The sequence below is a fragment of the Pangasianodon hypophthalmus genome, chromosome 16 (genome assembly GCF_027358585.1).
Source record: "Pangasianodon hypophthalmus isolate fPanHyp1 chromosome 16, fPanHyp1.pri, whole genome shotgun sequence".
NCBI lineage: Eukaryota > Metazoa > Chordata > Actinopteri > Siluriformes > Pangasiidae > Pangasianodon > Pangasianodon hypophthalmus.
In genome coordinates, this window is record NC_069725.1 from 6,051,785 (window position 1) to 6,076,807 (window position 25,023).

At 38.8% G+C, this 25,023-nt stretch overlaps 1 protein-coding gene across 2 annotated transcripts; it reads left to right on the top strand.

The window, feature by feature from the left end:
• Positions 1-5,076: 5,076 nt before the first annotated feature.
• On the top strand, positions 5,077-19,565 carry LOC113530618 (beta-1,4 N-acetylgalactosaminyltransferase 1). Of its 2 annotated transcripts, XM_053240889.1 has the most exons (11): positions 5,078-5,217; positions 5,845-6,062; positions 8,935-9,099; positions 10,590-10,696; positions 12,645-12,682; positions 12,825-13,005; positions 13,406-13,507; positions 13,608-13,795; positions 14,735-14,875; positions 18,636-18,873; positions 19,016-19,565. In XM_053240889.1, the coding sequence occupies exons 1-11, from the start codon at positions 5,212-5,214 to the stop codon at positions 19,225-19,227; spliced, it is 1,596 nt and encodes a 531-aa protein (XP_053096864.1). In that variant the 5' UTR covers positions 5,078-5,211; the 3' UTR covers positions 19,228-19,565. The 2 variants fall into 2 exon arrangements, with proteins under 2 accessions (XP_053096865.1, XP_053096864.1); XM_053240890.1 differs by lacking the exons at positions 18,636-18,873; positions 19,016-19,565 and adding an exon at positions 16,195-18,629 and having other exon boundaries at positions 5,077-5,217.
• Positions 19,566-25,023: the final 5,458 nt, after the last annotated feature.

The window sequence follows — 25,023 nt, forward strand, 5'->3', positions numbered from 1 at the left end:
AGGGTTGGCACAAAGTTGCAGACAAATTAAATGCATAAGTAGTGACGGTGTTGGATGTTTTTATCACTTATTACAGTATATATTATGTACTTTTCTTTTTTTTTTCTTTTTAAATTTTCATAATTACTTTAATCTTTTATGTTAGAGCCACCACGGGACCCGCTAGAACTTGGGAACAAGTAAAGGTGAAATACAAGAATATTCTACAAAATGGTAATATTAACTACATATACTGTTCATGTACTGTATGTGTACTGTTGTATACATATGCAAGTTCTCCGCATCTCCAATAGTGTAAAGGAAAGTGCCACTCGCAAACAATCTCAACGCGATGCACACAGTTTTTGCTGTTGTTAAAGCCCTACTCCGACGAGTCGAACTTTTAATATGAGGTTCCAACTATGACACCCTCACATGAAAAACGATATCTATCGCACTGTGCTAATGGACCTGGTCTGTCTCACAAAACGCGATTAATTCTAAAAGCTCTGCGAATTATCCTCGCACCTTCCGCAACTTGTTGCTCTCGTAAAAACGGGCAAGACATGGCTGCAGCAGACTTCCCGTATCACCTCCGCTTATAAAGCCGCGATCTAATCCTGTTTACGTGAAATAAGCCTGCTCCCGAGCAGGTTTAAGCTTACCGACCCGTTGCTATGACAACAACTTCAGGATGAGCGTTGAAGAACCGAATAATCCAAGATCATGCCAAATCGTCAACAATCAAATCCAGCTAACTGAGTTAGGGGCCCCTGGAATATATTCTGTGTTGAGCGGTGCATGAGACACATTGCAGCACTAGAGTCTGATATCAGTCTGTCTATCAGTCAGAGTCCAGAGTAAATGAAAATGATAAAGTGCAGTGCATGGAAGGTAGAGTGGGTTGTGCTTCTGGGGCTGTTATTAGTTAGAGGATTAAGAACCAAGCCCAGGAACACTGGGTGCAAGGTGACTGAATTTGTCACGTCAGTCCATAGCAGGGCACAATTCACACACACATTGACACACTCATTCACATCTGTGGGCAATTTAATGATGCAAATCCACCTACCTGACAGAACATACATCAACTGAGGCATTACATCTGACCCCACACCATGTTACAGACTCTCTGGGTAACATTTTGCTCCTTTTATTTAATTTTATATATCCTCTGAAAAGAGTATTTGTTTATGAATAGTTAGATAAATGTACAGATGTGTTTAAAAAAAAAAAAAAAAAAAAAAAAAGCTTTATGAAAAAAAACTCAACATGCAACTTTATATGTATATATATATGTACAAAAGTAACATGTTGCAACTGACCCCGCTCTCCCCTAAATACAGCACACAGGGGGCGACAGAGTACAGTGCCAGTAAACTGCACATGTGTTTGATGAGGAGAAAAGTTCACAAGGTTTATTTCTGCCAAAATGTAATTTAAATTTAAATTTAAATTATTTTATTTTGCATATAAAATAGTATTACTCAAAAAAGAACAGAGTTGTTCAAAAATACTAGAGTTTTTCATTTAAAATCCAAAAGATTATCTGGCTAAGACACATAATTAAAAATATCTTTTCTGTGGAATATTTTTACTGTATTTGAAAAGCTTAGTAGTATTATTTATTATATATGTGAAAAGCTTAATATTAATAAATTAACTTTTTCTAGTTTATCCAGTCAAGTGCTACAGACATGGTGCATGTTTTTTTTTTTTTTTTGACTTTTCCGCACATCCTTTTTGGGAAATAAACACTGTATCCTACTCAGGTGAATAGACCTCTTTTTCTTAAACAGTGGTTTGACATTAACTTTCTGTTAGTTGTTCAGCTGTTAGATTTAGAATAAAAATGTAAGTATTTGAGTCACATTTTCAGTTGTCAGATTTCAGCTAGAGAATACAATAGTTGCACAATTTAATCTCTGTATAGAGATGATATCCTACTATAAACCATCTCTAAGCACTTGATTCTTGATCACACTGATATAATTAATGACAAGTGTATTGCCCACTAACACAAGACACTTATAGCCTGTACACAAAGAGACACATGTATTTGGAGAAGTTGGGTATTACACAAAGTTACATTAAAGAACATTCAAAATGGGGTTGAGCAAAACATGCACACCATCTAGGCCCACTTTTTAGTGATTAAGTTGAGTTCAAGCTGCATTCAAGTTCATTCTTTCATTAATAGCCAAAACATCAAAGTTTTACAATGAGATAAAGCAGAAAAACTCAGACAGTAACATGGGCTGAGGATTGAAGACCTGGTTCCTACAACCATTAACAATATTTAACAGTAGAAAACATAGACCCTCTGATACTGTACATCCTATAACTGTATGCACAATATACCCCTGAGTGATTGTGTTTGCATGTATTTGTGTATTTCCTGTAGTCTACTAATAAAGCCTACTCATGTATTGTGCATAGTAGTGACTAAGATACACCACATACAGTATAGTCATTCAATAATTGACGTTAGTTTGAAACAAATGTCCTGGCAACAACACCACAGTTCGCAGTGCAGTAAGACCAGCATGTGCCTCAGCTGTTAGAGTTGTGTGTCAGCACTATCACACTGCTGTGTACAGTCATGCTTAACAGCAAAGTATGCCATTTAGTAAAACGTTAGAATTATGTACAACTAGGTACAACTCCCATGGAATAAGGGTGTCTACATTCATGAAACATACAGTAAAAGCTATTAGAAAGGTTTGTACAACTTGAAGTTAAAGAACATATTGACTGACTATAATAAGAGAAGTGAAATCACAGTTGTGCATGCTGTTATGTGTCTCACCTAAGGGTCTTTTTTGTCTTATGTCACTGTGGTTGTATTCTGGCAAACCACATACAATGAAGATTTTTTTCCTTCTTACAACATACTTTGACACCTCTATTAAGAAAACATAACTTCTTGTTGTTTCGGCTGCTCACGTTAGGGGTCATCTGGGAAAGAGGGTTTTGTTTGTTTTTAAATGCCGGATGCCCTTGCTGATGTCAGCCTCTGATTTTCCATGAAAGCATGGGACCACCAGGGACTACTAAGAAAACCCCAGAATGATGCAAAAATGTATCATTTCTAACCTAAGAACGGTAATTTTGTTTTGCAGGTTACACTGCATGATTTCTAGTTTCATTCTTCTTCTTCTTCTTTTGATTTAAACCAAAATTTGATGCTTCATGAGGCAAAAAGGCCCCAACTGCAAAAATGCATGCACATTTACTGTTGTGTATATGCACAGGACAAAAGAAAATAATAAATTGATGAAAAAAAAATGAGTACAAAATGTAAGCATTTATAATATATGGGAGGAAAAAAGCAGGATTATGAAGGTTACGTTCATGTTATAGTAGGCTGTAAACATTTCTGGTTGATGGAAACCCCCAAATTCCACTCTGCTATGTTGCACTCTGCTTGCAAACCAGCTTTATTTTCATCTGCTCCAGGCTGGTTTATGGTGGGCAATGGTGCAACTAGCATGGTCTCACACCTAGGATGCAACAATGCTGGAAACCACATGGTATTTATTTAATTATTATTTTTTGTTTGTTTGTTTGTTTCTTTACTGACATTGTCAAATGTCAAGGCATCATAAATACTATGACCTACAGTCTAAGCTTAGATTTTCAATTTGTTGGTTTGACTTAGTCAAGTTCATAAACATTTGAAAGATATGGACTCTCTTTGCCTGAAGGAAATATAACTATTAAGACTTAATTAACTATTAAGTATTAAGTAGAGTCTACTCACTTTGCTCATTTTTTTTTCTTTGAGATGTTGCTTCTGTTCTTAAACTGTTTATTATGTTCAAGAAGCTTCTCTGTAGTGGAGTCTAGTCTTTTTAGTTTTTTTTGTTTGTTTGTTTGTTTGTTTTTTTTCAGTAGGTTTCGGTGTGACATTTTAGAGTGGTTTGTTGGTGGTTTGCACGTGCACCTCGCCCTCCAGAGACCGGGGTTTCAGTTCCTGCCTCGCCCTGTGTGCTTCGGGAGTTTCCTCCTGCAGTCAAAAAAAATGCGCCGTAGGCAGATTGGCATTTTCTCTCTCTCTCTCTCTCTGTGTGTGTGTGTGTGTGTGTGTGTGAGACTGTGCCCTGCGATGGGATGGCACCCCGTGTGTAGGAAAAGTGATACAGAATGGATGGATCACAATTGGAGCACAAGAAAGAGAACAGCTACTCTAGTCCTAGTATCACAAACCTCACCAAAACCTTCACCCCCTGCACGCGCATGATGCCCTGTAGACCACAGAGATGGGGCAGCATATGGATGCTGTACAGACTTTTAAAATCATATTCAGCAAACAAACTGTTATGGTGTACCATGTGTAGAAGCTTACGACGGGGTTTTAGGGCCATTGTAAAAAACAAATAAATAAATAAATAAAAGAATAAATGAATATTTGGAGAATATGGGTGATGCGGCACGACTTGCACAGTGGTTCCAGAGTTCTAACACTAAGCCATCAGGTACTGATGTGCCAGAAGAGTTTCGTGGCTCTGACATGCACAATTCTGTCCTAGTGTTATGACTTTTTATTCTCGAAATATTGCAACTTTTTCCTCATAATATCTTATTCTTTTTTTTTTCGTGAAATAACTATTATAATTACTTTATTTTTGAAATATTATTACTTTATTCTTAAAATCTTGTCAAAAACTTCACTCCAAAGACTTCATTACTGTACAAATATTTCTTATTTCTTATTAATTCTTATTTCTTATTCTTGTTTTTAATTTAGTTATGTAAGGTTTTCATTTCACTGCAAGTTATATACTTTAGATAACCGTGTATGTGACAAAAATCTTGAATCTTGAATCATTATTTGAAAAAAAAAGAAAAATATATATAAATATATAAATATATAACAGACTTTTTTTAATTATTATGTTTCAGTCGTATTCTAAATGTTGGTTAAATTGTTTCAAATTATTATTATTATCATTATTATTATTATTATTATTATTATTATTATTATTATAAGAGAGTAATTAACTAATTAGGAGAAGGAAACTTTAATTCCTTGCCTGTATAGCGTATTTATTCTTTTTTATGTGTTATCTTTACAGTACAACATAAAACTTCCGCACTTAAGGCGCCCGCTGAAGTTTTTTTCATGCAGATCTGGCAACCCAGCGAGGCGCCGCGCGCTTCACGCGCACTGATGATCATTCCCAGCTGAGCGATGCAGGGAATAAAGGTCGGAATTAAACGGTTAGAAATATGAAGGTAAGAAGAGATTGCCTGGATTATTAAAAGTTATTTATTCATTTGTTTAAAATTGCTACATATTATTTTTAGCTCTCATTTCCGTTTGGCACAAAAGAAAAGCTGAACCTCCTCTGCATTGGTCGCAGATTGTGTTGAAGTGCTCCACTTCTGCACCAGCACACAAGCTTCACTGCTGTGACTTTGATCAGTTCTTTAGATTGGGGGGATAATATCATATAAAGTAAATCTAAAAAATATACTGTTCATTTTCTTCATTTTGCTGCAAACTTAATATTAATATTTCTTTAAAAAAATACATGAAATGACTAACTACATGAATAAATAAAAAAGAATACAAATAAAAAGAATAAAAGAAGAATTAATGACTGAAGCAACATGCAACATGCAGCAAACGCATGAGTTTTTCCTTTATAGATATGATATCTATAAAATGGCTTCCCACAGATCATGGACAGGCTGGTGAGGTGGTGTTAGGTGTATTAACACATAGTGAGTCTTAACACTGAAACTGGTTAACAGAACACTGGCCCATTGTACACACAACAACAGATTTATGTTTGTTGAATCTATAATCTGAAAAGTCTGTACAGCATCCATATGCTACCTCATCTCTGTGATCTATAGGTCATCATGCGTGTGAGGAGGGTGAAGATTTTGGTGGGTTTTGTGATACTAGGACTGTTATTAGCTGTTCTCTTTCTTCATCGGACCCCAAGTGCTCCAACTGTGACACACAGTCAAAAAAGACTAAACTCCACTATAGAGAAGCTTCTTGAACGTAATGAACAGTTGAAGAACAGTGACAACAGTATTCCCTACCACCTCAAAGAAACTACAGCACGGTGAGTAGACTCTATTATGGTATTTGACTCTAAGATTATGAACTTTAAAAAGTCTCATGAATATTTAATAGTTATAGGTCCTTCAGGCAAAAAGAGTAAATATCTTTACAAATAAAGATATCATGTTATATTATATTTAAATATAATATAACATTATATCTTTATATATATTATATTATATGCTAGTATATAATATTGCTAGTATATATATTATATGCTAATATATCTTTATATATATTATATAATATTGCTAGTATATATTATATGCTAGTATATCTTTATATATATTATATTATATGCTAGTATATCTTTATATATATTATATTATATGCTAGTTGCTCCACTAAGCACCATAAACCAGCTCGAAGTAGATAAAACTCAAGCTGTTTTTTTTAAGCAGGGTTCATAATGACAGGGTGGAGTTTTCCTGTCAAGCGGAAATGTTTACAGTCTACTGTAATACGAATGTAACCTTCTACTTCAGATGTCATTCTTTTTTTTCGTGTATTATAAATGCATATATCTTGTACTAATTTTTATTTCTATTTTATTTCTATTTTTATATACTATTTTATTTTTATTAATTCATTATTTTCCTTTTGAAAAACGTTATTGGAGTTGTGTGGGTCTGTGCATTAACACAACAGTAAGTGCACATGCATTTTTGCACCTGGAGCCTTTCCGCCTCATCGAGCATTTAATTTTGGCTTCAACTAAAAGAAGATGATTAGGAAGAAGAAAAAATAACAACACGAAACCATGTTTGATTCTTACCAACATATGCTGCAGTGTGACTCTGTGCTGTCCATAGCTGTATAAGTGAAGTGAAGCAGCTGTTTTCACCATTCACACTTCTCAGACACTGTGAATACATTTTACCACAACTACTTTCAAGATGAATACACTATATATAACAAGCTTGCACCATTGTCAAAACATGACTGGTTACTCTCATGGGCATGGGTATGTAATGCATAGGTGGATTAGACCCTTTTAGGGGGCGCAGTCACTGTGATTTAAATGATGTTATTACGAATTTGATTAAACCCACAGAAGAAATGTTTCTGGATACATGCCTCACTGTTTCTGGGTATATGCCTCTCTGCTGACTGGTGAACACAAACACAACGGATATGCACAATGCCCAATCAGCTCATGAGAGGACTGCAGGCTAGCTACTCTGCGTGCCACACTTTGTGGACAGAAGTACCACATCCAGAAAAGTGTTTGGGCTTCGATGCTCCAGTGAAAACTCTAAGGTGGCGTGATCTCATTAGGATATCAACACATAAAGTTAAACTGCTTGTGAATGATCTTAAGTGTTACTGAGATTAAGCTAGTTGTTTGCCCAGTGGTGTCCAGTGTCCCTAAACAGCAGCTGATTGAGACAAAGATTCAGTAATTTCAGGTCTTTGTTTTTTTTTTTTTTTCTTTACTGCATTTACAAGCACTGGAACCGGATGTCCTTACAATAAGAGGAAATAAATGTGACTACTTCGGCCTTCCAAAGAGCATACATGACATCTGGTTTTCTTCCAGTTTCTTCTCTGTGTCATATGGGGCTAAGTTCAGCCAAAATTAAAATAACAAGGTTAAACCTACTTTGGTACCTGTAGTTCATGAAGATTGTCTTTTTTGTTTTGAATGTATTAAATATATTTTACATAATAACTTTGTGTTGAAGTGCTGAAAACCACATTGACAACTTTTAATTACAATGATTTTTTTTGTAGGTTTATAGCACAAAATGCATTAGTTTTACACACACACACAACATTTATCAGGAGATTTGAAAAGACCATGATTTGCAACCAAATTGGCAACACTTTGGCTAGTTTTAGAGATCACCAATGTGGGGTTTTAGGGAAAGTAACAGTAATCAAACAACTGGCATAATGAAAACCAGCTAGTGTGCTAGCTAAATCTGATCTGGGATCTGAGTGATCTGACACTCATCCAATTTCTTTTCATGCAAGTTTCACTTAACATTGCTACCGTGTCACTTAACATTGCTCCTGAAGATCTTCTTTTGAAGGGTGTTTTTTGTTTGTTTGTTTCTGTGTCCTAGTTGTTATTTTCTGCATTACTTTTATCTTGATAGTGAGTGTGTACTAATGAGCTAGATATTTCTCTATTTCTCATCAAAGCTGTCCTTTAACACATTTACTTTTACCTATAATAATCATTATGAATAGCATCAAGGTCCTCCCCTTTTGTGGTGTAACTTGTCATAGCCAGTAATGAAGATCAAATATCACTCCGGAGAGCAGAGGTTCGAGGCCATAGACTTTATTCTTTCCAGAATCAAGTCGAACAGTTCTCTGTGGAGAAAAGCTGCCCAGCTCTTCAGAAGGGCATTGTTATATACATTTACATGAAAAAAACTTCCACATCCTCCTTTTCACAAGACCTAACATTCCAATATATGCTTATGTTATTGTTTAAGGCAGGCTTTCTCACTTAAATTTACAGCTTGTTCCTGCTTGTTCCTGCTCTCGCAACATTAGCAGGATACCACTGCCTATGTAAGGTGATATAGATCCCTTTCAGGCCTCCGTGTCACAGTGTGCACTATACCGAATCCATACATCTATAACATTGAGGATTAAATATTCTCAAATATGAGTATACGTTTTGTGGTTAACATTTTATGGTTACAATATTTCTATAAACTTGGAAAGTAAGGACGGTCAGTATATGCTGATTTATAAACTCTTCTTCCATTCCAGTGCTGCCTGAGGAAAAAAAGTTGCTGCATCAGTTTTGTGATATGCATGTAAAAATGATATGCGTGTAAAAATGCCCAATATTTAAGATGAAATCTTAACATTTCTTTATTATACTTAAGACTATATGTAATTTTACTCAGCAGAAATGAATGTGTTTGTAAAGGAGACGCATGGCATGTTAATGTGCCATTTGGTCATCTGTTTTTTCCTTGGGTGGATGCTGAGGAGTTGCAAAATGCATTCAGAGCCTCAGAGTTGGAGGAAATAAAGCGGCGTCGACAACAGGAGTACAAGAAGTTCCTGAGGAGGTGAGGTGATACAGCAACCAGCACCACGCTTTGTTTGTGTTTTTTCATTCTATACCTAGTGAGTACCTACATGTTTATCCTAAGTGTAGTTCTATCATTTTCAAATATGGTTACATGCAAAAGTGAAAAGGGAGAAACTGCATTTAAAGATTTTTTTGATGATTCCACTGAAATTCCACTGCTTTTAATTTAATAAATGAAATATAAAAATTATAAATATAACCATATCTGCCTTTCTACAGCCATTTTGACAGCCATGTTCCTTAAAATGGTTCCTTATCTATATAATGTGATCTTTGTAGAGAGCCCAGTCAAGTTTAGTAAGTTAATAAAAAATGTTTCTAAATCGTTTTTGGGAAATAGTTGTGTTTTCCTTATAGAAAAAAAAACAATGTTGGTAAAAAGCCAATTTTTCAAAGTTTTATGCTGTTTGCCAGAATACAGTCACAGTGCACTTGGATTATTAAAGTCAGTCAGTTTGTTCTTTGACTTTAAATAAGGGGGTTGTAGTCATAAGTTTACATACGCCTTGAAGAATCTGCAAAATGTTAATAATTAAAAAAAGAGGGATCATAAAATTTCACATAAGAGATGTTTACATATAGTCCACAAGACACAATAATAACTGAATTTACACAAATGAACCAGTTCAAAAGTTTACTTTAATACTGCGTGTTGTTACCTGGATGATGTTGTTTGATAGTTGTTCATGAGTCCCTCATTTGTCCTGAGCAGTTAAACTGCCCACTTTTCTTCAGAAAAATCCTCTAGGTATTGCATATTTGCTTTTCCAATATCTTCTGCATATTTGACCCCTTCCCAACAGTGGCTATATGATGTTGGGATCCATCTTTTCACACTGAGGAAAACTGAGGGACTCGTACACAACTATTACAAAAGGTGCAAACATTCACTAATGCTCAAGAAGGCAACACACTACATTAAGAGCCGGGGGATGTAAAATTTTGAACAGGACGATTGGTGTAAATTGTTATTATTTTGTTTAAAAATCTTGTTTTTTTCATTTAGTACTGCCCTTCAGAAGATACATAAGATATTTGCATGTTTCCCAGAAGACAAAATAATAACAATTTACATCGATCATCCTGTTCAGAAGTTTACACCCCCTGGCTCTTATTTCTGTTAGATAATACATAAATAAGATACATAGATAAACATAAAAATCATTCAGGGGCATAGTGTGTACACACTTATAAGGTGTATCAGACAGTCTATGTTTTCTACCATTAAAAATATTTTTATTGGTTGTAAGAATCAGATCTTCAATCCTTAGCCTGTGTTACTGTCCGTGAGGAGTTTACTGGTAGGTGGATTGGCTACTCAAAATTATACATAGGTGTGAAAGAAAGAAATTAATTAATTGTAGTGGCTGATAGTGGTTTTATAATCTGCCCTGCTACTTCCAAGATATTCTGTGTAATGTGTTTTCATACAGTGATGAGTGCTCTCTTAAATTTTTGGACTTGCAGATCACAAACAGCAGCAAACCTTCTCATTGTTGCTGCGGCCAACATTCCTCTTCAGTACCCCACCCAGGGTGTGGAGGTCCGTCCAAAAAAGTCCATTTTAATTCCCGGTAATTACCGCCATTACAAACCCATCACTGAATAGATAATTAAAGTTAACTGTATGTAAATTTGTATTAGGCATCAGTGAATTTTTATAATGGTTAGAACTATGTTTAAGGTGTATGTGTTTAGATTTTGCACAATATTCAGAGATCACTGTTACATTTGTGATTGCTTTTTTATTTATATCATGATGAATTCTCAAATCTGATTGGTCAGAAGATGTTTTCTATACCTCTGACAATAGTGCCTACTATAATTCAAATCATAGGTTTATACTGCACTTGTTCTAATATCTTTTTCTTGTTTCTATAAGAACTCATCCATGGTGACTTGTATGGCAGATGCGCCACATAATCTAAAACTGATAATTAAATTAATAAAATAAGTTATTTAACTAAGAAAAAGGATGAAAAGGAATAAAAGAGGAATAAAACATTTTGGAATGTGCTGGTATAGGAAAATAATCAACTTTGCTGTGGTAACAGTAACTCCACTTCATGTTGGGCAACATCACACCACCCTGTCATTGATCAGTTTTCTACAACAGCACAAACTTGGGCAGAAACTTGTGTGTTTATGCCAATATACTGAAGAACTGATTGCAAGAGACATGATTCTTGTACATATAAGAAAATTAAAATATTTGTTCATAAAGCAAATTTGGATGTTATGTTAATTAAGAATGTTTAGGGTGGTAAAACCTTATTTTCTGAAAGAAGTGAAGTGTGGTATGAATATGATGTGTGATCAACCTGGTCTCATGCTTATTTTTATGTATATAGTGGATATAAAAAGTCTACACATCCGTATTAAAATGGCAGGTTACTGTGATGTAAAAAAAAAATGAAACTAAGATAAATCACATCAGACGTTTTTCCACCCTCAATGTGAAATTACAACATATAAAAATTAAGTGAAAAACAATCAGAAATATTTTAGGGAAAAATAGGAAAAATAAAAAAACTTACAATAACCTGGTTGCATAAATGTGCACACCAATAAACTAATACATTGTGGAAGTCTTTTGATTTTTTTTACGCCACTCAGTCTTTTTGGCTAAGAGTCTATCAGCGTGGCACATCTTGACTTGGCAATATTTTCCCACTCTTTCTTGCAAAAGCATTCTAGAGCCATCAAACTGTAAGGGCATCTCCTGTGCACAGCCCGCTTCAGGTCACTCCACAGATTTTTAGTTGGATTCAGAATTATGTAATTATTATACCTTTTGGAATTGGTCTCATCAGACCATAACACATTTTGCCACAGGGTTTGGGGTGATTTAGTTAGGCTTGGATGTTTTTTGTGAGAAAGGGCTTTCGTCTAGCCACACTACCCCATAGCCCTGACATGTGAAGAATATGAGAGATCATTGTCACATGCAGAGTGAAATCAGTACTTGTTGAATATTTCTGCAGCTCCTTTAATGTTGCCGCTGGTCTCTTGGCAGCCTCCCTGTTAAGCTTTTGTCTTGTCCTTTTATAAATTTTGGAGGGACATCCTGTTCTTCGTGATGTCACTGTGGTGCTCCTTTTTCTCCACTTGTTGATGATGGCCTTCACGGTGTTCCATGGTATATCTAATGTTTTGGAAATTTTTTGTACCTCTCTCCTAATCGATATCTATTGACAGTGGGACCCTGTACAGGATTTGTAAGCTCTTTGCAGACCATGGCTTCAGAAGTCAGGTGAACCCAAGAAGATGTGAAGAAAATCCTACAGAAACAGCTGGTCTTTATTTCGGGTTAATCAGAATAATTTCATTGATGACAGCTGTCTGATAATTACTTTTGAACATTTTTTACGTTACCTGTCGTTTTAACAGGAGTGTGTAGACTTTCTATATCCACTGTAGCTGCCTGCTTGCTTTTAAATGCATAGATTAGTGTGCTATGTCCCTTACTTTATTTCAGTTTTCTTTTGCAAGTCCTTATGTAATTTTTTTTCTTGTTCTAAGGGTTGGGTCTGATACTGAAGTCAAGAAAGGTTTATTCAGTGAGTTTTCCAATTGTTCTTCTTCATCTATGTTTACAATTGTTATGTGTTTGGTACATTTGGTTTAGGGCATTCCTTGTACAGTATATATCAACTGTGCTATAGTAACGTTGACTTAACTCTACCTCTCTGCTTGTTGCAGGTTAGTTTAACTGCCAGCATGGGGACATTTGACGTAACAGCCTTGGTGGATGAGGTCAGCAGAAGCGGAGAAGGAAAAATGCACATAACTCTCTCCAGCCCACTTCTATCTGCACTTAACAGACAGCTTCAGTTCATTACTTATACAAACACAATTTTTCATCCCAATACTGCAGACATAGGTGAGCTGCCATGTGACTCAAGTCTAGCTGTTGCATTGAATTGAACTGATTTGTTTTTTTAAAACTGTAACAATGTTATCAAGGTGACTGATTAATATGTACACTTCCATTCTCCTGTCATTTCTCAAGAAATGGTAGAAATGGTTATATATTTTGCATGAGATTGGATGATTTTTTTGGAAATGCATAGATGATGGAGAAATAAGATTTTTATTTTTATCTGGAGTTTGACATTGAATATTTTTCAAACATCACTTAAATTGTCATTATTGTAAAAAAAAACAAAAAAAAAACAAACAAAAAAAACATTTAAAAAAATTTTTTGTAGGCTTGTAGGATTGTCTTTTATTAATCAAATTTTGGCATGGACAATCAATCCCTTTATTTTTTTATAATCCAGTGCAATTTCAAACTGAAGGATTCCAAGCAGCCTTCACCATTAAAATCCGACATGAAACGACTCCTAAACTCTACGATCCTGGACCTACTGGACCTAAAGGAGGTAATTCACACAGGTATTGACATGTAATGAAATGCATACAACTGTTTTCAAAACGAATAATAATTGCGTTTCATTACTTTTTACTTTCCTCCTCTTGTAGAATACAACATAAGCACACTTGTCACCATTGCTACAAAAACATTTCTGCGTTATGACAAGCTTCAGGATTTGATTGACAGCATTCGACAGTTCTATCCAACGGTCACAATAGTTATAGCTGACGACAGCGAGCATCCTAAGCCTGTAACTGGCCCTTACATAGAGCACTACATCATGCCTTACAAAAAGGTAAAGAGATTCTCTGGTCTGTAGTATAAAATAAATGGTTAGCTGACTTTTAAAGGATTATTGTAGGATAGACATGGATTAACTGTGGATTTAATCTAAGAGCCATACTTTTGATATTAAAATGTCTGAATAGTGTTGAATTACAGAGTCTAATCCTAGTACATACTGTCCAATACTGTATTTCAACTATCTTGACATGGTGGAATAATTTAGAAAAACACATAATTTTAACTGTCGTCAATAATCATGCCAGTAGTTTTGTTGCATGCAGTCATGAAAAATAGATAGAATTGAACGCATCATGTACATGGAATGTATCAGGCACACATAGTATGTGATGCTGCAAAACAGTGGTATAATAAAGTGCACATACATACAGGTAGTTTTTGCAATGTCACCTATACTAGGGATAGCATAGACTAGTTGACTAATACATTCACTTAATATGTTGGATGTAGCTAACATGTTAAAATGTAGGCTAACATAAGACTAGCATGGCCTCCACAAACTGCAGCATTCATTTTTGCCAGCAGCTGCTAGCTATGTCATGCTAACTGACAGTTAATTGCAGCAGTACACAAATTGTATTTATTTTAACACCTTATTAACATTAAAATGAACAGAGTTCAAATGATCTTGTGTTTAATTACATTGGCATGGCAGTTTATTCATTTAAAATTGGCATATTATGTAAGATAGAAATATTTTTAGTTTATTCATTATGCTAGTTTCTGGTTAGCCTTGATGACCTTTTATTTTAAAGCTCATTCATGATTATACATTATACATACATTAAACCATTAAATATTTTGTCCTAGTTGTCAGCGTTGTTCTTATGACAGGATCATTATGGGGTTTTTTTTTGCATGCAATCTGACTGGCCATTATGCTGCACAATGTTCACTGCTTTTATAACTAATCTTTTAAACTTTACCACAGGGTTGGTTTGCTGGACGTAATCTTGCTGTCTCTCAGGTGACGACTAAGTATGTACTTTGGGTGGATGATGACTTCATCTTCACCTCTAAAACAAGGTTGGAGAAAATGGTGGATGTTTTAGAGCGCACCACTTTAGATCTGGTAAGAGGAACACATTAACTTTTGCTTTGCCTTTTACTCTCTGATTATGCTGATTACCCAAGTCAACTTAGTCTTGCTAAACAAAAATGTCCTAACTTGTTGCCAATTTGCTTACATTGCACATAAGCAGTGGTGGCGAAATGAGGCTTTCCGAAGAATCTTTTGAACTATAACAAACCAAGTTGAAACTTGGTTTGCAACTAGAGGTTCATTCATAGTGTACATGGTGAAGAGGATGTTATTTATGCACTCAACCAAGACACTATTAATGGATCTTCTGGATGTGATTTATCATGTACATGCACATTTATGAGACTGATTTTCCAAAACTGTCTGTAATATTTATGTATTTCAGTTGGTAGGTCATATACTATAATGTACATTTACACTCTTTCTATGAAAAGAGTACTCCTTTTATTTAAGTGCTCCTTAAATAAAATACTGACTGAATGATTTATTGATGCCACTTGTCATATTGTCTGTTAAAATACGATTGTGTACAGGAAGGAGTGTTTGCTTGGCATACAGTAGAAAATATGTGCTTCTGCTACTGTGTGATGCTGATGGCAGGGCAAGTACTGAACCTGTAAAACCACATTTGAAAAACTCCAAAGGGAGGCTGATTGAGTCAAGGTCAATATCCCTTAGACAAATCCAGTGTTGAATTAAAGCGAGCCGCACCTAACCGACTGAGCAGTTCATCAATTCGTGGTATTGGATTTGTGTTGGAAAGCGTACAACCACCCCGGGGACATTTCAATGTGGTGTTCTATGAGATGAGTGTGCCTAGGTAGAGGCAAAACCACATCAGAAAAAGTTGTTTCCAACTCTGCAACCTCTGCAATTTGGGACGGAGAGAGGTGATCACCACAGGGGAGTGGAGTGGATTGATCCACCCATTTTAGATTCACCTCTGGTTCCAGCTCCTCCATCTCGGAAATCACCATCACCAAATCCACTAGGACCACCTCTCACCATGATTTGAGGAGACTGAGGTAGTATATTTGCATTGCCCCACCTTTATCTGTCCACCTTACCTCATAGTGGTCCCCAACAAGCTGTGTGACCTAAATAGGGCCTTGCCACTTTGCGAGTAATTTGGAGCTTGATGTGGATAGCAATATGAGCACTTGAGCTCCCAGTGTAAATTCCTGTAGCTGAGTGTCCCTATTATACAGCCAGGATTGACTTTCTTGTGTCTGAAACAAATTATCCTGTGTTAATTGACCCCAAGTGTGGAGTTTTGCTCTTAGATCAAGTTTTGCTCTTAGATCCTGCTACCCCCCTCTCCCCCTTCCTGCTACTCAACCTGCACTTAGGATCGTTGAAGTGGATGTGTGCTGGCTCTTCCAGAAACAGAAGATCAGGAAAGTTCCTGGCCCAAACAGTGTCTAACCCACCTGTCTAAAAGTCCGCGCTGACCAGCTGTCACCCATCATCACCTAGAACTTCAACAGATCTCTGGAGCAGTGTAATTAAATTACACTGCTCCAGAGATCTGGAGCAGTGCAATTAGTAATTGCACTGAATTAAAATTTTACTCTGTGAAGGTCCCCCCTCTCAGTTTTCTCTGATGACATCTAAGACACCACAGTTTCTGATTAGAACATACCAAAATGTGAAAAACTTGCAAAGGTCGGAAAACTTTTCATATGCACTCAACATAATCAGAAGCGGGTTTCCCCAGTATTCAAACTGGGAAATCACGCTAGAGAGATCTGGAGCAGTGCAATTAGTAATTGCACTGAATTAAAATTTTACTCTGTGAAGGTCCCCCCTCTCAATTTTCTCTGATGACATCTAAGACACCACAGTTTCTGATTAGAACATACCAAAATGTGAAAAACTTGCAAAGGTCGGAAAACTTTTCATATGCACTCAACATAATCAGAAGCGGGTTTCCCCAGTATTCAAACTGGGAAATCACGCTAGAGAGTTTGCTCTTTCATTACTGTAAATATGTTTACAACAAATGGTTCATTTTTAGATTTTGGCCAGAGTGCCCCTTGAAATCACTTCCTCTTCACCAACACGTGTCCACACTGGATAATCAACCTAGTGCATATTAATTTCAGTGTGTTCTCTCTCTGAGATCTTTGCATAATACTACAGCTTTTTTTGTTTGTCTTGCACTCACCTTAAACTATAAAGTGCCTTTACAGTCTCAGTTAAGTGCCTTTGTCATTTAATGCACCTTCACATTGTCTTATTATATTATAGACATCTCAGATATTTTCCTTTTCTGTTAACTTTGTATTTGAATTGTCATTATATAATTTTATGTCCATTACCTACAGTATAATCTAATTTCATTCATGAGATTATAGCTGTGGCTATTGTCATTGTTTGCTAACTAGGGTTGTTTTTATACATAATGGAGTGCAACAAACTGTTTTGTGACTCAAAATTGGCAGTTTACTTAATCATGTAATATTACAGCATTAGAAATGACTGTCCTCAAGGCTAATTTACTATTAAAGTAGTAATGCTGTAGATTTGAAAAGGGCAGTCTCACACCCCACACCCGCTCTGATCTTCTCGCCACACAACTGTTAACACCTCCTGCTACCCCCCTCTCCCCCTTCCTGCTACTCAACCTGCACTTAGGATCGTTGAAGTGGATGTGTGCTGGCTCTTCCAGAAACAGAAGATCAGGAAAGTTCCTGGCCCAGACAGTGTCTAACCCACCTGTCTGAAAGTCTGCGCTGACCAGCTGTCACCCATCATCACCTAGAACTTCAACAGATCTCTGGAGCAGTGTAAAGTTCCTTCCTGCTTTAAATGCTCCATCATCCCCGTCCCAAAGAAACCCAAGATCACAGGACTGAATGACTACAGACCTGTTGCTTTGTCATCTTTGGTCAAGAAATCATTTGAAAGACTGGTGTTGGCCCACCTTAAGGACATCACTGGACCCTTGCTGGACCCCACAAAGAGTCTGCATGCAGAACGGAGGTTGAACAGCTGGCTGTCTGGTGCAGTCAAAACAACATGTAACTGAACATGCTCAAAACAGTGGAGATGATCACGGACTTCCTGGACAGCACTGTGGCCGCCATGGAGTCCTTCAGGTTCCTGGGCTCTACCATTTCACAAGATCTGAAGTGGGAGACCCACACAGACTCCATTGTGAAAAAGGCCCAGCAGAGGCTTACTTCCTTTGCCAGCTGAGGAAGTTCAACCTGCCACAGGAGCTGCTGACTCAGTTCTACTCAGCTGTCATTGAGCCTGTTAACTTAACAGCATGTCTGGTTTGGTTCAGCTACCAAAGCGGACATAAGAAGACTACAATGGACAGTCTGGACTGCTGAAAGGATTATTGCTGCTCTTCTGCCCTCCCTCCCTCCAGAATGAGGAAATGGATAGTAAATAACATCTCAGACCCCACTCAACCTGAATAGACTCTTATGTCCAATTGTAAATTTGCTCCTATTTATTCCATTACCTGTATATATCCTTACTTTCTGTAAATTGCATAGCTGTACATACCATCTGTACCATGTCTATTCTGCATTAAACTTATTGTGTCTTCTTCTTCTTCTTTTTTTTTAATTCTTATTATGTGTCTTCCTGTCACATTTGTGTACATACTGGAAGCTTCACTTATCAAGTCAAATTCCTTGTGTGTGAGCACACTTGGCAATAAAGCTCATTCTGATTCTGATTCTTAATTAATTTATGAATTAAATGTTGACACAAAATGTTTGTCTATTTGAATATGACCTATCTATGGTAAGTGTGTTTGTGTGCACGCACCCAGGTTGGAGGGGCAGTCAGGGAGGTGACAGGATACACTGCAACCTACCGCAATATTATCTCATCAGAAAAAGGTGGGGAAGATGGAGACTGTTTACACATTAGAAGGGGCTTCTATCATGCTCTCGAGGGCTTCCCTAATTGTGTGGTCACGGATGCCGTCGTTAACTTCTTCATGGCGCGTACCGACAAGGTGCAGCAAGTGGGCTTTGACCCTCTCCTGGCACGGGTCGCACACCTAGGTAAGCAGTTTGATGTCAAAATGAAAAAGCCTGTCATATTTATTGATAATTATCTACAATATCTGATGTGATGCTGTCGATTAAGTGACTAGAAAGGTTCTCGTTTCACTTTTATGTCTATAAAAATCTCCTCCCGCTCTAGAATTTTTCGTTGATGGTCTTGGTGTTCTCCACATTGGTTCCTGTGATGATGTGATAGTCAACCATGCATCAAAGATCAAAGGGATGTTGCCATGGGGACAATCGGAAACTGATAAGTCCTATTCTAAGTTACGTTATATCAACTACTCAAACAACGTAAATGGTCTTTATTACTTCAAGAACCACTTCAAATGCTTAACCAGTAATGCTTAAATGTGATCCTACCCATGTTTTTAACTATTGTCTCAATGTCCTTAAGACATTGCATTACACGGAAATTTACAGTGCTATCAATGAAAAAGAAGACCAAACATTACCATGTGCCTAAATAACTCTCTTGTCACCATATTCTCTTGAAGTGAAGGAAAAACTCTCTTTTGTCTTTTTCTCTGGAATATTGTTAAAGACGAAAAAGTACGTAAGGTAAACCTTTTGAACGATTGTGCTTTTGTACCCGTATGTTAAAATGATTTTTTAAATATTTATTAATTTTTTTATAATTGTTTGTTTTACACACTTAAAAAATAATAAAATAAGATTTTACTATTCTATAGATTTTGTATGAGTATTAACATTTTTTACTCACAAACTTTAGTTCTTCATGAGCCATTTAACATTTACTACAGTGTTGTTTTCCTGGGCATAATCTCACTATCACTCCGGTGACGACTAAGTACGTGCTGTGGTTAGTTGACTACATCTTCACCTCTAACTTTCCAGAGTCACTGGAAAATTCATGGATGCAGGAATGTTTCATAAACCTACTCGTAGAGTTCTCATTTTTGTTTGTACCTGCCTGCAATATTTTCTAATGAATTTAGTTGGTCCTATTTCCCAAAATATAAACAAACTTGCAGCATAACTTAAACCACCACAATCCTGACCAGGGGGTATTCCATGAAGCGAGCTAATAAAAGTGGAGCTTATTTGAAATAGCCTCGCTTGACTTAGTGTAACAGGCCTAGCAGTCGAGTGAAGATACAGTGACATGGCAGAGAGTGAAAAAGCCACTTTTTTCACTCCAGCTAAACAACTTATAATTATACAATGAGTATAAAAGCTTTATTGCAAAAAAAAAAAAAAAAAAAAAAAAAAAAAAAAGCAAATCTTTGGCATGGCAGAAAATACACAACAGAATGAATATGTAAGAACATACAATTGATTAATGTAATTTATATACAAATAATATGAAAGACTTTTTAAATTGGTTAAATTTAAATAAGCTTAGCTTCAAAACTAACCAGACACAGAGCAGCATAAAAAAAGTATATGTTGCCATAGTAACATATGGCTTTTGATTAGCCTCATTTTGTGGAGCTGAAATTATGGTAATTTCTAACCCTAGGTAATTTCATTTTAAGACTACACAGGAAACCCAGTTTACCCTAAAATGTTTACCAAAGTTTTTATATTATTCATCAATCTTGGAAGAATTCTATATTTTAGCAAATCGAATTATCAAATATTTCACTGCTATATCAGACTGTTTGTTCATTTAACTCAAACTGTTTTTGGTGGGCAGTGCAGCCTGTGTAAAAATCTCCTTTGAAGCCGCAGACACAGTTCTGATGTACACTCAGAGATGCTGAGGCATCTTCTCTGCGACCCTATGACAGATTCAAGTACACTGTGTTTTAATGGGAGAAAATACCAAGGCTCATTGGACAGCATGGCAGAAAAAATCAGTGCAGCCTGTAATGAGATGCACCTAACACTGTGTCTGAGAGAGGTGACATACTGAGATGCACCTAACACTGTGTCTGAGAGAGGTGACATACTGAGATGCACCTTATACTATGTCTGAGAGAGGTGACATACTGGGTGCCATCCTAACAACAACAACGTCATCCTCCTTCTCCTCCTCGTCTGACCTATCATCACCCTACAGATGGATTTATGATTTGCATTTGTCTTGACGATTTAAATGTTGTTTCATACTTCCTGTCTGACAAGAAGGTCTCGAGGGTGCAGATATACAGTGTGATGTGCTGATACGACTTTCCAACAGCCTCTCTGTAATGATCAACTGAGAAGACTGTCTGGAAGTCTGTCCCAGGGATGTTTTTGATCTGTGAGCCATCAGGATATAGCAGGATATATTCTCCATCCTCCATGTCTTGGTTGAAGTCTCTGTTTTTTGGTGGCAGCAACCAAAACTTGTTCAGTAAACCAGTGAGGTTCTACAACTAAAGGTAGGAATATCCCTCAAACTGGCCTAAAGGCGTGTTTTGTCTTCACATGACTCCAATATTAATCTAGATGGAAAAGAAGATAATGGATAGGACACAAATGCTTAGGATCATGGTGCCTGACATTGGGATCACTGACACTGTATTACTGCATGATCAGTGTACCTTTAATGTTTTCTTTGACTGATTTTTTTCTGTAGGTGACTCCTGGAGAATATCCTCCTTTTCTTTTCTTAAGTTCTTTGTACTTGGTGAATTTCTTGGTGAACTGAATTCTGGTGTACCCCCACCTGTAGAGAACACACACACTGAGTAAAAGGTAGTTACAGTTTATGGTAACCATTATTCATTGGTTAAGATGAACTAAAAAGGAATTATTCATCTTCCACTATTCACCAATAATGACCACGTAGTCTAAACAGCAATAAAAACAACAACAGTTCTGTACAATACAGCTACGTTGCTCTATATTTTACCTCAAACTGCACTTGAGGTAAAATACGGACTGCAGGCTGCATCTGTAACATCAGCTGTAGACACTGCAGATTTGGCTTCCTCCAAAAAAATCTTAAAACTTGCCCACAAGAACGGCAAAACTTTGGTGAGGTTTCCAATGCACAGAAAGGGCAATAGATCTTGCTCTAAAACAACATATTTAGGAACAGGACACAGAAACAAAAAAAACCCTTTAAAAGAGGATCTTCAGTAGCACCCTTAAGTGACAAAGATCTGTGAAACTTGCATGAAAAAAGAAATTGTCCTCAAATAGTGAACAATGTAAGGCTCATCTGACATTACATTACACCAGGGGCAGATCTAGGATCAGACCTTCAGGGGTGCTCAACCCCCAAGACATGCAAACATGCAAAGTATTAGCTGGTTTTCATGATGGTAGTTGATTGATGGACTTTTGGTCTTTTCAAATTTACTGATTGCTAATGCATTTCATGCTACAAACCCACAAAAGAAATCATTGTAATTAACAGTTTTCAAAGTGGTCAAGTACTCTCTGTTGACCTTTTTAGCACTGTAAATAAAGTCCTGAGTCCCCTTGTACATCAGCTATGGTACTCGAAAGACACCCAAATTCTGTGAAAACAGTTGTTGAGCAACAAAGTCGTTACTTGGTTGACAAAGTTATGCAAAATAAATTGAATACATGAAAAACGAACAAACAAAAAACACTTTTTATGAACTGTGAATCAAATTAAGTTTAACCTTGTTTTAATTTTGGCTGAACTTAGCCCATATGACACAGAGAAGAAACCAGACAAAACCAGATTTCATGTATGGCTCTTTGGCAGAAGTAGGAAATAATGGATATTTCCTCTTTTTGTGAGAAAATTCCACACTTGCTTGTAAATGTAGTAAAGTTGGTAACATTGGCAACAAACGTCTCCAGGTTACGTATGTAACCATGGTTCCCCGAGGGAACGAGACGCTGCGTCACAAAACGCTATGGGAACGCCCCCGCGTGACCGCGCTCTGAATCACGTGTCTAATCCGTCCAATGGATGGGCGAGACGTCACGACGTAGCGACCCGGAAGCATAAAAGCCCGAGCGGCGAGCCCCGCGTTAGCTTACTGGAAAATGAAGCAAGCGCCGCAGGGACGCCGGAAGTGTGGCACCGAGACGCAGCGTCTCGTTCCCTCGGGGAACCATGGTTACATACGTAACCTGGAGACGTTCCCCTTCAGGAACTCGAGCTGCGTCACCAAACGCTATGGGAACGAGTATACCCACGCCGCCAGACTTACAAGTCCCTGCCTCCAGGAGGAGGCAAGCCTAAGGCACAAGGACAGAGGAGCTGGGAGTGGCTCGGGTATCTAGGTCATAAAACCTGGCAAAGGTCAGGGGCGTGGACCATCCCGCCGCGTTGCAGATGTCCTGTAAGGACACACCTGCCAGAAAGGCCTTAGAGGCCGCCACCGCTCGGGTAGAGTGAGCCTTGACCCCCAGGGGACTGGGGAGACCAGAGGACTCGAAAGCCAGAGAAATGGATTCTACAATCCACCGGCTGAGGGTCTGCTTAGAAGCAGGAAAACCCCTCTTAGGGGGACCAAAGCAAACAAGCAACTGGTCCGCCTTTCTCCACAGGGCAGTTCTGTGGACGTACGCGTCCAGTGCTCGCACTGGACATGTACAATTCAGCTTCCGATGGTCGGGCTCCCTAAAGGGAGGAGGACAGAAAGCCTGCAGCACGACCGGCCGTGGTGCCGAGGAGGGGACTTTCGGTACGTACCCCACTCGGGGGTACAAGAATGCTTTGGCCAAACCAGGCGCAAAGTCTAAATAGGAAGGGGCCACCGAGAGGGCCTGAAGATCCCCCACTCTCCTAAGAGAGGAAATTGCCAAGAGAAAGGCAGTTTTCAACGTCAGAAGACGGTCCGAAATCTCCTCTATGGGCTCGAAGGGGGGTTTGCAGAGAGCCTCTAAAACCACGGCCAGGTCCCACGAGGGGACCCGAGATCGAGCTGGAGGTCTGATCCTCAGCGCACCGCGGAGGAAACGTGTCACCCAGGGGTGCCTGCCCACTGACTGGCCATCGAGAGGGGCGTGGCAGGCCGCAATAGCCGCCACGTACACCTTCAGGGTGGAGTGGGTCAGTCCCGCAGAGAGGCGGGCCTGCAAGAACTCCAGCACTGTACCAACTGGGCAGTGAACAGGGTCAAGCCGGCGGTCTCCGCACCAGGAAGTGAAAAGTTTCCACTTAAGGGCGTACAGTTTCCTCGTAGAGGGAGCTCTGGACTGGAGGATGGTCTCCACAACCTCAGTTGAGAGACCGGAAGCGCGGAGTTGTGCCCCCTCAGAGGCCACACCCACAGCTTCCACAGCTCCGGGCGGGGGTGAAGATGGCCCCCCGCCTGTGAGAGGAGATCCCTCCTGATCGGAATCTCCCATGGGGAGCCGTCTAGGAGGGAAATCAGGTCCGAGAACCATACTCGGCCCAGCCAGAACGGGGATACTAACAGTAGACGAATTCCGTCCCGGCGCACTCTCTCCAGAACTCCCGGGAGCAGAGCGACCGGAGGAAAGGCGTACAGACGCAGCCTCGGCCACGGCTGTACCATGGCATCCAGTCCAAGAGGAGCTGGATGAATCAGAGAGAACCAAAGGGGACAGTGCGACGTCTCCTGCGTCACAAACAGATCCACCTGGGCTCTGCCGAACATACGCCATATGAGCTCCACCACCTCGGGGTGGAGTCTCCATTCCCCGGGCACCGGCCCCTGCCTCGACAGGGCGTCCGCTCCCACGTTGAGATGACCAGGGATGTAGGCCGCTCTCAATGAGAGGAGGTTCCCTTGGGACCACACAAGGATCTGGAGCGCCAGCCTGTAAAGGGGGCGCGAAGGCAGACCTCCCTGGCGGTTGATGTAAGAGACCACCGTCGTGTTGTCGGTGCGCACCAACACGTGGCGGCCTCTTAGGTCTGGGAGAAAGTGTTTCAGAGCTAGAAACACGGCCAGCATCTCCAGGCGGTTGATGTGCCAAGTGAGATGGCGGCCGCTCCACAGACCACGGGCAGGACGGCCACTCATGACCGCTCCCCATCCGGTGAGGGACGCATCCGTCGCTAGCACTACGCGGCGACCAGGAGCTCCCAGGACCGGGCCCTGAGACAAGAACCCAGGTTCTCTCCACACAGCTAAGGCACGGCGGCATCGTCGCGTGACCTTGATCATGCGGAGCGGGTTTCCTCTGTTTTGGAAAAACCCCCTGGTCTTGAGCCACCACTGTCTCATGTGCAGCAGGCCAAACGGTATCACGTTGGACGCAGCTGCCAATAGGCCCAGCAGTCTCTGAAACTGCTTTACA

Excerpts from the sequence above, each read along its gene's own strand:
- LOC113530618 (XM_053240889.1), top strand. Across the intron at positions 9,100-10,589 it reads TACAAGAAGTTCCTGAGGAG|ATCACAAACAGCAGCAAACC; the intron begins GTGAGGTGATAC and ends TTGGACTTGCAG. Across the intron at positions 14,876-18,635 it reads AGCGCACCACTTTAGATCTG|GTTGGAGGGGCAGTCAGGGA; the intron begins GTAAGAGGAACA and ends GCACGCACCCAG.